This window comes from Babylonia areolata, chromosome 24 (genome assembly GCF_041734735.1).
Source record: "Babylonia areolata isolate BAREFJ2019XMU chromosome 24, ASM4173473v1, whole genome shotgun sequence".
Taxonomy (NCBI): domain Eukaryota; kingdom Metazoa; phylum Mollusca; class Gastropoda; order Neogastropoda; family Buccinidae; genus Babylonia; species Babylonia areolata.
Window position 1 is genome coordinate 4,596,256 of NC_134899.1, and position 12,951 is coordinate 4,609,206.

Below are 12,951 nucleotides of genomic sequence, written 5' to 3' on the forward strand. Positions count from 1 at the left end.
TTTGCACAGTTAAGGGAGAAGAGGAGAAGGTGGAAAGATGTAAAGTTGCAGACTAACACACACACACACACACACACACACACACACACACCCGCCGCACGTCATATAATCATAAACAGACATTACAAGCTTGTATAATGGGACAATAAAGAATTGTAATATTCACAATAGACATCCACGTGCTGCACATTTTGTATGAAAAAAAAACAAAAACAAAAAAACCTCTGATTCTTTCCTCTTGCTGTTAACAATGTTGAGACGATGTCATACACATAAAGAATTTCAACCTTCTCACCGACAAGATTATAACCTAAAGTTTGACGTTGATCCTCGGTTTTATAACTAATATTCACTAATGCCTCGTAAGGCTAAAGCTAAAGGTCTACAGAGCAGTAGTTCTCCCCACACTACTGTACGCCTGCGAAACTTGGACAGTGTACCAACGACATGCCAAGAAGCTGAACCACTTCCACACAACATGCCTCAGGAAGCTACTGAACATCAAGTGGCAAGACAGGACCCCAGACACAGAGGTGCTCGCAAAAGCCACCCTTCCCAGCATCTTTACCATCCTGATGCAGTCCCAGCTTCGCTGGGCTGGACATGTGGCGCGCATGCCAGACCATCGGCTGCCCAAAAGGCTCTTCTATGGCGAGCTGCAACAAGGGAAGAGATCACACGGAGGTCAGAAGAAGCGCTTCAGAGATACTCTGAAAGTCTCTCTGAAAGCGTTTGATATCAACCCTGACTCCTGGGAGGAATCTCCAGTGGACCGTGACAAATGGCCCGCTGCTGTGCACAAAGGCACCAAGTTGTGCGAGACCAACAGGACTGCTGCAGCTGTTCAGAAGAGGCAGGCCAGAAAGTGACGGGCAAACAAGCTCCCTGACAATGATATGCCTGTCTTTGTCTGCCCCAACTGTCAGCGAACATTTCGTGCGCAGATTGGACTATTCAGCCATCTGCGCATTCACAGATAGATTCATGAGCATCCTCCCCCCCACCCCACCACCACCCTCCCCCCATCCCCCAGCTGGATGACAACGATGGTCATCATCGATCTCGATGGACACACCACCACCACCAGTATTCACTAGCCTAACATATGATATAGCATCCTTTTCTGTCAAACATTTTCTTTCAAATCTTACGTTCTAACGGAAATGCATTCATTTATACATCAATAATGATAGAAAGCAGAACAAATATAATGGAAAGAAGAAAGAAAAAAAAACAACAGAACACCAACTGGGTTATATTGAAGAAAAACAAACCAAGACAAAAAGGAAAACAATACACACCACAACATAGCAGACAAAATGATGGCAAGAATGTATACATTGAGATTAGAAAAAGCCACACACACACACACACACACACACACACACACACATGCATGGCTTTGCACTGAGAAGCCAGGAACAAAATATAGCCATATGATAACTGCATAATCTATCGATAACATATATTCCTGACTTTTAATTTGTATTCACAAACAGGGCTTTGTCCGGTTTTGGGTTGTTTTTGTTTTTTTTTTGTTTTTTTTTGTTTGTTTGTTTTTTTGTTTGTTTGTGTGTTTGTTTTGTTTTGTTTTGTTGTTTTTCAAATTCCTGATAGATCATGTCCTCCTCCTTCATCATCAGTACTGAGCAACACGCTAAACGCCACGTTCCTGGCATCAGAGATCTTTTCCCACCCCTCTTGCGGCCAATCAGTGGCAGCCTCTGTGCGTGTGTGTGTGTGTGTGTATGTGTGTCTGTGTTTGTGTGCGTGTGTGCGTGCGTGAGTGTGTAAGTGTACACATGTGCCAGGAGAGCTCTGTGTACGTGCGTGTATGTGTGTGAGTGTGTGTGTGTGTGTGGGGGGGGGTAGAGGATGAGGTATGTGTGTATATGTATGTCTGTACTATGGGAGCAACGGAATATTGGAATGTACGGGTGTCCATCTATATATTTGTATATGTGTGTGTGTGGGAGGGGGGATTGGTGGGGATATGGGCGTATGTGTGTGTGCTTGTACACGTGTGTGTGTGTGTGTGTGTTCTGTGGAAGCTGCGATACGTAGCCTAGAAATGAGCGTGTGGAGGAAGGGGGGGGGGTGCAGGGTAATTTGTGTGTGTGTGTGTGTGTGTGTGTGTGTGTGTGTGTGTGTGTGTGTGTGTCGGGGCTTGTGCATGTTTGTGTGTATTTGTTTGTGCTTTCATATATGTGAAACTGCATGTTTGTTGCATATATGTTACGCATGTGTGTGTGTGTGTGTGTGTGTGTGTGTGTGTGTGTGTGTTTGTTTGCATGTTTTACATTTATTTGATTATTTGCTTATTTATCATCATTATTGTCTTTTTATTTTATTTTCATGTACAGTTGGGTTTTTTGTTTTTGGTGTGTGTGTTTTTGTGTGTGTGGTTTTTTTGTTTTTTTGTTGTGTTTTTTTGTTGTTGTTGTTTTGTTTTTGTGTGGGGGTGTTTTTTTTCCCCCAAGGCCTAAGCGCGTTGGGTTATGCTGCTGGTCAGGCATCTGCTTGGCAGATGTGGTGTAGCGTATATGGATTTGTCCGAACGCAGTGACGCCTCCTTGAACTACTGATACTGATACATCATTACACAAATAATGAATAAAAAATAAAATGAAAAGAAGAGGGCTTTAGGACAGTTGGTGTTGGGATGGATCCTATAGGCCAGCTAGCCCCCAAGACTGCAGCACTGAGAGCCAGTGCAATCTTACCTCCTAGTTGGAGAATCATATTTCCTTTACGAAAGACTAAGCTGTAAATAAATTTACAATGCAGTGGAGAAACATTTATCCTAAGCTCTCACTTTGCTATTGACCAACTGTAAGCCTATGTCCATCTCTGATATAAGCCGAGCACAATGTTACCGGCAGTCCTAGGCAAGACTTGTGTATGGATGTACAATAAACGATATCTGAAACAAACTTTACAACATACATTAAACACATTTATGATTTACGGGATTAGATTATGGTGTGGAGCAATTACTGGGTGTCCTCCACGATGGGCGATCACAGATTTACTTTTAAGTGAGTAATCTGTCAAACACCCGACTGTTTTGTTTATTTATACTATATACAGCATGTACACTGCAAAAGAAGGGGTGGTTGGGTGAAGATGGTGGTGATGGAGTGATGGAGACCGAGTGTGTGTGTGTGTGTGTGTGTGTGTGTGTGTGTTCGTTCGTTCTTTAATTTAGCGTCTTTTCACTATCAGTGACATTAGACGATTAAAAAAAAAAATTAAATTAAATTAAATTAAGAAAAATCAAAACAGGGGGGTTGGGAGAGGGAAGAGGAAAACAGAAAATAAGAAAACTATCAGAAAAATACGTAACTAACATGCAATTGCATTAATAATAACAATTCAATAATGATAATGATAATCAGAAACCATTAACACAATTCTGAAGTACACTAAAGGAATGTAGAAATAGGGCTATGAATTAATGCCTGTGAAAGTTCGACCAAAAGAACTTCTTCAGAAATAACTTTCCAAAAATCATCTGTGGAATAGTTATTCTCTTTGAAATACTTGGGCAAGAAGGTACGTACCTGCTGACAGTGAAACAATCAATGATGCAAGTTGAACTGCTTGCCACAGGTGCATGTAACATTTTTGCTATACTTTGTCTTCAGCGCATCAAGTTTTATACGGAAGAAAGTGGAGGTTGTTAATCTTGTATAGCAAGCTAATGGATTCGGTATCTTTCCTTAATAATATTCTCGGGGAATAATGTCCCTTTATGTTTTAAAAACTTTTCCTTCCATCGGATATGAAATCGACCTCATGCTGATTTTTCCATTAACAAAAAAAGAGCATGCCTCTTTTATGGAAAGACGGACATGTATTTTTTGTCGATTTTTCTGAATCTTGTGCTCCTCTTTTCGCTGCTTTATCAGCAGCTTCATCGCCATGAATGCCTACATGAGAAGGCACCAAACAAAACCTGACCTCAGTCCCTTTAATCCTCAAACAATGTACCAAATGATTTCCCTCAAACAATGTACCAAATGATTTCCCTCAATGACTAAGTCAGTGTTTGTGTGTGTTTGTGAAGATGAGATCCAGGTCACTAAGTGCACATAATAAAAATCATATTCATCACAATGAACTTTATGTGGCTCATACTGGTCACAACACACAGATGGAAATTGCACTCCAGGTGATGAAAGAACACGTTGTCCCAATCCAAAATCGCATCCGGCAAAAAAAGAGATACATTGCGCAAGTACACACACACACACACACACACACAATCAGCCCACACACCCGACTCACCCACTTCCCCCCCCCTACACACACACAAATTCACCCACACGACTCACCCACACCCACACATCCACACACAACAGCCCACACCCCCAACTCACCCCCCCCCCCCCCCCACACACACACACACACACACACACACACACACACAACTCGGCCACACCCACACATCCACATCCACACACACACACACACACACACACGCACACACACCAGCCCACACCCCAAACTCACACACACACACACACAAACACGCGCGCGCGCGCGCGCGCGCACGCACGCACGCACACACACACACACACACACACACACACACACACACACACACACACACACACCATCCCCAATCACGACATAGTCTTCACAATGGCGGACATGGACGTGTAAGTGCCGACGACGAACCCCAGGAAGCCCACGACCATGACGAGGATGAGGAAAGCGATGAGGGCTTTGTGAGGGGGCTGGTGAGGCGGGGGCTGGGTGAGTCGGGTGAGGAGGTAGATGAGGGCGGGCAGGATGAGGGCAAGGAAGGAGCTGGCCACGGCTCCGATGAAGGAGATGAGGAGGTCCAGGTTGGGCACAGCGATGGACATGATCACTGGAAGGCAGACAGTCAGTCAGTAAGACAGACAGATAGTAAGACATGCAGACAGTCAGTAAGACAGACAGTCGGTAAGACAGACAGTCAGTAAGACAGACAGGCAAACAGACAGACAGACAATCAGTCAGCGACAACCATGATGATGATGGTAGTGACGATCACTCCTACCATCACCAGTACTGTCTGTGTGTTGGTGGGACCATTAAACAGTTCAAGTCATGACAATGGAAATTGTAAAGATTTATACGACACAACACAACACTCCCCAGCCTGACACAACGTAACCCCAATCCAACACAACACGATTTACAGTGAAATATGTTGCGATGAAACGCGGTGCAACACAACACAAATAGGTTGTTGTAAAACTAATACAATAGAATATCACAACACGACACAACGTAATGCAACGCAACACGACACAATTCACAGCGAAATCTGTTGTGATAAAATGCGATGCAACACAATGCCAGTTCAATGTAGTGCAATGTATTTCTACACTGCATAACCCCTCCAATCCATACCCACCCCAACCACACTCCACTCTATCCAGCCCTATCCAATACACACACACACATTACCACACTACTCTAACAAACCAAACCCAATCAATTCCCCCCACACCTCATTCCACCCATCCACCCTACCACAAACCAATCCAACACACCCACCCCATCCACTCCAACCCAACCCAATCCAATCCAGTACACCTTCCCCAAGCAACCCAACCCAACCCCATGCAACCCAACTCAGCCCAGTCCAGCACACCCCACCATACTCAACCCAACCCAATTCAACACATCCTCCGCCCCACTCCACCCCACCTCAACCCAACCTAACCCAGTCCAACCAACCCATTCCCATCCAACCCAACCAAGCAAAATCAAGCCCAGTCCAACACACACCACACAGCCCAACCTCATCCCACCCCACCCCACCCACCCCACCCACCCCACCCCAACACCCAGCTCACCAGTGAGGATGAAGAAGAGCAGTCTGACCAGAGCCTCCGCCTTGTGCCGGGTACGGGTGCAGTCGTCCCCGTGCCAGCCGTTGCGGTCCTTGAGCCACTTCATCACCAGATCGACCGGCACGAACAGCTGCAGGTGGAAGGACAGGAACATGACGGCGGCGAAGATGGGCTTGACAGAGTAGTAGTACCTGCCAGGGGAAGTCACCCAGTGAAACGATCAACTCCAGGAGCAAGGGGACACAATGCTTCACACGCTCATCAGCCAGTACAGTGTCTGAGGGTCTGGGTTCTGAATCACGCTCTCGCCCTTTCTCCCAGTGTTGCACTGGATAAATCGAACTGAGTGTCTAGTCATTCGGATGAAACTGAAACTGAAAAACTTAAACTCAAGTGATGATTTCAAAGTAAGGAAATCCCTTGTGGATGTAAGAGGCGACTGTGATGAATTTAAAGATTGATTTGATTGGGTAGTAGTACCTGTTGAATGAATGCAAGGATCTCTGACAATTTTTCAAGAATTACTGACTTGATTGTGTGATAGTTACGTGACAGATGAATGCAAACTGACGATTTTTCAAGAACAACTGACTTGATCGTGTGATAGTTACGTGCCTCCTCTGCTGTTCTGGTGGCCATATATGTCGGACACAACTAGCTGTCACACATGCACACTGACCCACCAGGGGCTGGAAGGCAGGTTGAAAGTGATGCTGGCCAGAGTGTTGTCTCCAAAGGCCAGGTAGCCGAAGAATCCCATGGCGGTGTAGAGAGTGACCACGACGGTCAGGCTGAGGGTCAGCACGCCGCAGGGGGCAGAGTACAGCTGTTTGTCCTTGACCTGTCGCTCGATGGGCAGCACCTGGTGATGGGCGGGGATCGAATCAAATCAAATCAAGACAAACTGGATGGTGTGGTTGATAAAAGGGGTTTTGTAATGTGTCTGATGTTGTGCTAGCTGAATCGGGAGCATAAGCAGCATTGACTTGAAGTTGTGTACCATGAGAGACTCTTTACTATTTGTTTATCATTATTATTATTATCATGTTATCATATTAGTATTGCTATTATCATAATTATTAGTAGTGGAATTACTTATATCACTACTATCATTTATTATTACTATATTTTTCATTATTATTATCATTGTTGTTATGATTATACTTTCCACTGACCAGACTGATGCCCTCAAAGGAGAAGACGATGGTGCCGAAAAAGGCTGGCATCCTGGACCATCCTGCAAAGGGCGGCAGGCTGCTGACATCTGGCAGGGGACTGCTGAAGATGTTCACGAATATCAGGGACAGGCCTGTCATCACAACATGTAGGGTGTAGATACACGAATATAAACATATATGTTTACTGGAACACATGTATAGTTTTATATACGTGTACTCATACAGTGATTGATGAATTTAATAATCACCATCATTATATCATGTACATTTAAGGCACAAACTCACCATCTAATGGGCTCTAAGCGCTTCACATGAAACAAAGTATATATAATAGTGCATTACAATACACCAGAGCACACGAGGACGTAAGTGAACAACAAAATCTACATCCATGATTTGGATACCTCTATGGTGCCTATCCTCGTGTCGGAGTTAGAGGCAAACCTCTGAACGCTTTACAAACACGAAGTCATTTGCAACAACAGCCTGGCTATCTTGCCAAAGCCGACTTTGAGCTACGTACATTTAGGCGCTCATCATTCGTTTCCTGTGTCACTTGGTGAGGGTTAAGACTGTTGTTTTATCTATCAATCTGATTTTTTTCGTTGAGTATTCTGCTCATGTTGGTTATTGAGAAATAATTCCTTAACAAAAACAACAGGTCCCTGCCGAGCTATCGTGAGGTTCTCTTTGCTGGAGTAAGACGTTTCTCTCTGGTCGGCAGTCAGGAGCGGGTAGTGAGCCCGAACAACACTACACAGTGCAGAAACACCTGTCGCTTGCCTTCTGGAGGTACATTACGACCAACATTAACATAGATGAGAGCTTCTTAAATACGACCAATGCACAAAAAACGCAAATAGTTTTATAGGTTAGTTTACCCAAGACCGTTTTTGATGTTTTCCCATTACTTTACAGAAAACCAAAACATCTGGGTTTGGGTTTTTTTCATATATAGATAAATAGATATGTAAAATTAAGGATTTAACACACGCACACGCACACGCACACACACACAGATGTGTATATATATATATATATATATATATACACACACATATGTATATGTATATATATATATAGAGAGATATATATATATATATATATATATAGGACACACCCACGCTCATACATAGATATATAGATATACACCACACTCACCAATGACATTCAGGATGTTGGCGATGGCGGATAAGGGCGACATTTTGTCCAGTCCCCTGAACTGGCTGTAGATCAGCAGAGGTGCGGCCACCATCAGCTGGTACTTCCAAATGGGAAAGTTCACAGATGACTTTACTATCACCGCCTGCAACAATTATTTATCATAATGATTTTGTTGTAGTTCGAACACACAGGGCCATACTGATCAGGACTACCCAACGACACAAATGTCCAACTGCTGAAAACAGAAAGCTGTCACATACACAGAGAAACATTAAGATAAGCCTACAAAACACAGTTCATGACATTATCTTAACCATTCAAAGGTTAGGCCGTGCTCGGGACGTCAGCTATTCCACTTAATTCATCATCCACAGATTACAAAAACATTGTAATAAAGGAAAAAAAAATACTTGAAAGCCAAACAAAAAATACCCAAAGAGGCCATAACAGGCCACGCTGTCGTTCTTACTTACGTCTCTGATGTTGTCCGCAATGAATACAATGTAAACGCTGCAGAATCCCAGTTGTGACATCATTAGTAGTGCGTTTACGAAGAATCTGCAACACAGACATAGACAAATGTTCGATGACTGGCAACATGTGACTGAGACAGGCGGATAGATCAGCCACACAAGTGCATGAACTCTTTCACATGCAGTGAAACAAACGTTCCACACAACACCACTTTGTGTTTCTCATTAACTTTATATATGTGCAAATTCAAAAGGTACACAGCATTAAACAAGAAAACATTCCAAAACAATCCGATTCCATACATAACAAGCTACACTACTTCTAAGAACGGAAGACACTCCACAGTGTGCAAACACTGAGCAGTTACTTAATTTTGATTGATTAATTAAGCGTTAGCGTGGTCAATATCAGGACCGCCACCAGAACCTTTATCGATATATCCCAACCACACAGCTCTGTGCCATTCTGTAAAAAGGCATGGGTATCCATCCATGTCTCCCCGAGATATCCTATCAATTGTTACTTTAGTTTGTTTATCTTGAAGGAGGTCACAGGTAATCTCCCTTACCGTCCCCACTTGGCGGGCCATCCCCTGAGGGCCGGGTGAGAGGTCCTCAGGGCCCAGTAGGTCAAGGTGGAGTAGTTCATCTCCACTTTCTCCTCCCCCTCCGCCTTCGCTCTGCAACACCAACGTTTAGGTGTATAATAAAGAAAGAAAGAAATGAGGATAAGATGATAAGTAAATAAATGAATAGAAATAAGTTACCGTACACAAACACCGCGGTAATGGGTAAAGGACTCAATGGCAACACTAATAACTAAATGACGATGCACAAACACAAAGCTGAATGGTAACGCCTACAGGAGTCAATGGCAACACTCTTCTCTGCTAAAGCAACTCGAACGTGATCATGAAAAGTAAGGAAAAGAAAGGATGCAATACAGTTCCACTACCATGTATTGATAATATAACATGAATGTGTTAACGATATTTTGGAATTCTTTCAATGCGAGTTTCTTTTTTTTTCATTTTAACAGTTTGTGTTTATAAAAAGAAAAATAAATAAAAAGTCAGTTTCCAGCACATCTACTGGAACAATATGAAAAGAGCTACTTGATGTGTGCATAACCAATATATTTACATATAATAAATTTCAAAAATATCTTAAAAGTGACGGTTCCCATGGGTATCACAGACTGATATGAAGTCCTGTCTTTGAGAAATCCTTCTCACCAGCTGATAAAATGAAAATGTACACTTTTAAAACAGCTGGGATTTGCCTTTGCTTTCTTTTCAGCAAGCGTTCCTATCATTATTGATTGTTTAAAGCAATACACTAACATTGATGAAGTTCGTTCTTTTCAATTTTTACTAACAATCACGAGAATTGTAGAAAACATTTTGATATACTAACTACATTCTCCAGCAAACTGATTTTTCAGTTAATGACAAAACGAGTTGGTAAGTGACTAAAGTAGGTCTACTCTTGTCTGAATTTTTTGTTAAAAATTCAGTGTCTTTACTCATTTAGCTCTAAACACCAAAACGACCCATGGTATAAGCCCAATTCACAGCAGTGTTTAGCAGTGACTGAGATCAGATACACTTCAGAATACTGGTGTTTTGATAGTCAGCTGTCAATGGGGCCATGAACTACCCTCCCCATCCCACTCCCACCATCCCTACATTCCTCACCTTTCAAGTTGTGCACGTGCGGACCGCGCCAAGAAGTGCATGCACAACAATGCAATGCACCCCATTAGGAACGTCAGCACGGGACCCACCTGGAAAAACAACAAAAAACAATACATTATTTTTCTTTTCTGTGTATTCATGCATGTGTATGTATGTGTATGTATAGGTGTATGGGTAAGTTTGCGTCTGTACATGTATACATGCATATGTTTGCATGTATGTATGTATGTTTGTATCTCTCTCTCTCTCTCTCTCTCTCTCTCTCTCTATATATATATATATATATATATATATATAATTACTTATTCAGTGTGTGTGTGTGTGTGTGTGTGTGTGTGTGTGTGTGTGTGTGTGTGTGTGCATTCGTCTGACTTTGCATGCATGGGTGGTTGGATTATGATTGCATGGATGATAATGACTGTTTAGTTCACTGTTTGGTTGGGGTGACAATATGCCTTGTACATACTATATGATGGTGAAAAATATGTAGACGTGCAAGTATGAAAAATAGGTCATTGTATATATCTAATATTGTTTATATCTAATTTTCTGACTAGTGATAACATATGCACACGCGTACAAGTAGTAAAAGCAGTCTTTGTATACTATCACGTAGCCGTGGAAAATAGGTATTATACATAAACAAATAATGTGGGGAGAAAATACCGCTGTGATAAACATCACACACACACACACACACACACACACACACACACACAGACTAAATGAAGAAAAGAACTCTCTCTCTTTTCTCTCTCTCTCCCCTCTCTCTCTCCCTCCCTCTCTCTCTCCCAATCTTGCATCTCTCTATGTCCCTCTCTCTATCTCCCTCTCCTTCTCTCTCTCTCTCTCTCTCTCTCTCTCTCTCTCCCTCCTTCTCTATCTTTCTCCCCCTCCCTCCCCCTCTCCCTCTCTCTGTTCAGAGTCACACGGCGAGGCAGTACAGACAGACAGACACAGACAGAGGAACGTACCACCAGTCCAGCACAGTACATGGCATAAGGCATGGCCAGGATCCCCGTGCCCGTGTTGCCCTTCAACAGCGTCATCACGGCCTTCACGTCACTGACACAGTCATAGACACGGTAGTTGAATTATAACTAACAATAATGATTAAAATCAAATAAGTTTGGAGCCTATGCCGAGCTCCTTCAAGCAACATGTTTCAAAAACACAATGGTGCGAGATTAACAGAATATTCGATGAAACAGTTTATGCACAAAATCAATATATAACAAATACAATAAGACAGAGACAGACAGACAGACAGAGAGAAAGAGAGGGAGAGAAGACAAATGGTTTATTGTACATCGGCCTCAGGCCATTATAAAAACACATGGGAAGGGGCGGTGTTGGGGGGCAGGGTTTGGTGCGGTCGGGGGGTCGGAAGGGGGCTGGGGGTGTCGGAGGGGTACAATCTGGATAAACATATCAATAGTAAGAACATTGCTATAATATGAACTCGCGTGCTGGCAAATCTCAACAGAATCAGACAAGCTGATAAAAAGTCGAAGAGAGAGAGAGAGAGAGAGAGAGAGAAGGAGAAAGAGAGACGGACAGGCAAAGAAAGAGTGCATATGATTTATATTTTCAATGAAGCCATGGCTGGCCATCGGTAATGCGTTTGTCATACGTGTATACAATTAGTTCTGGATAATATTTCACGTAGCATCCATGTTAAATATCTTCTACACCGTGGGATTTGCTCACCTTTGTTTAACTTATATTGTGTCAATCAACAATTAAGGTTCGTTCATTCATTCCTCATCAACTCAGTTGAAATCTGGCCTCAAAACACATGATCTACAGGTACAAATATGCTTTCATGGATGTCTAGATGTTGGCGTGTGGCGTGGCGTGGCGTGTGTGTGTGTGTGTGTGTGTGTGTATTTGTGCTTTTTGACTGACATATTGGATTTAGATTGCTCATTAAGCCTTAGCCGTAGTGTTGTGTGCAAATTATTGTAACCAATTTTCTCCAAAGCGATGTTGATTGTTAGCATTCTTGGGCCTAGTGCTAAGGAGATATAGCACATTTTAAATGCCTAGTAGTAGTAATCGTTATCATTATTATTATCTCAACTGTTATTATCATTTTTATCAATCATTTTTATCAATATTGTTGTTGTTGCCAGTAGTAGTAGTAGTAGTAGTATTGTTTTGTTTTTGTTTTGTTTTTTTGTTGTTGCTATTATACTCATTGCTATGATTGTTTATATATCATTATCATCATCGTAATCATCATTATCATCTCACCTCATTTGTGGCGCCTCCTTCTTCTCCTCCTCCTGTGTCTCTCCTCCAGCACCACCATCCCCAACACCGTCACCACCACCATTACTGTCGGCGGAAGTGGAGGGTTGCGCAGAGTCTGGGGCACTGTCCATGACAATGGCGTCACTGTCCCCTTCTGCCGCGGTTGGCATGGAGATGCTGACGCTGTTGTACGACGTCTCCGCCGTGAACGTCACAAGGGGAATGGCTTCAGAGTCCATGTTCTTTTCTGATGGATAAAGGAAGTGATCAGTCTGGGGGGAGATACACCGATGAATAAATAAATGCGTTAGAAATTGATATATTCAATCAT

The 12,951-nt window shown here is 42.8% G+C and overlaps 1 protein-coding gene across 1 annotated transcript; it reads right to left on the reverse strand.

Annotated features, from left to right (window-relative positions):
- Positions 1-4,628: 4,628 nt before the first annotated feature.
- LOC143299136 (proton-coupled amino acid transporter 2-like) lies at positions 4,629-9,339 on the reverse strand. Its single transcript, XM_076612265.1, has 7 exons — positions 9,237-9,339; positions 8,668-8,752; positions 8,192-8,294; positions 7,028-7,161; positions 6,536-6,714; positions 5,856-6,043; positions 4,629-4,879 (listed from the first exon to the last, which is right to left on the reverse strand). The coding sequence occupies exons 1-7, from the start codon at positions 9,314-9,316 to the stop codon at positions 4,629-4,631; spliced, it is 1,020 nt and encodes a 339-aa protein (XP_076468380.1). The 5' UTR covers positions 9,317-9,339.
- Positions 9,340-12,951: the final 3,612 nt, after the last annotated feature.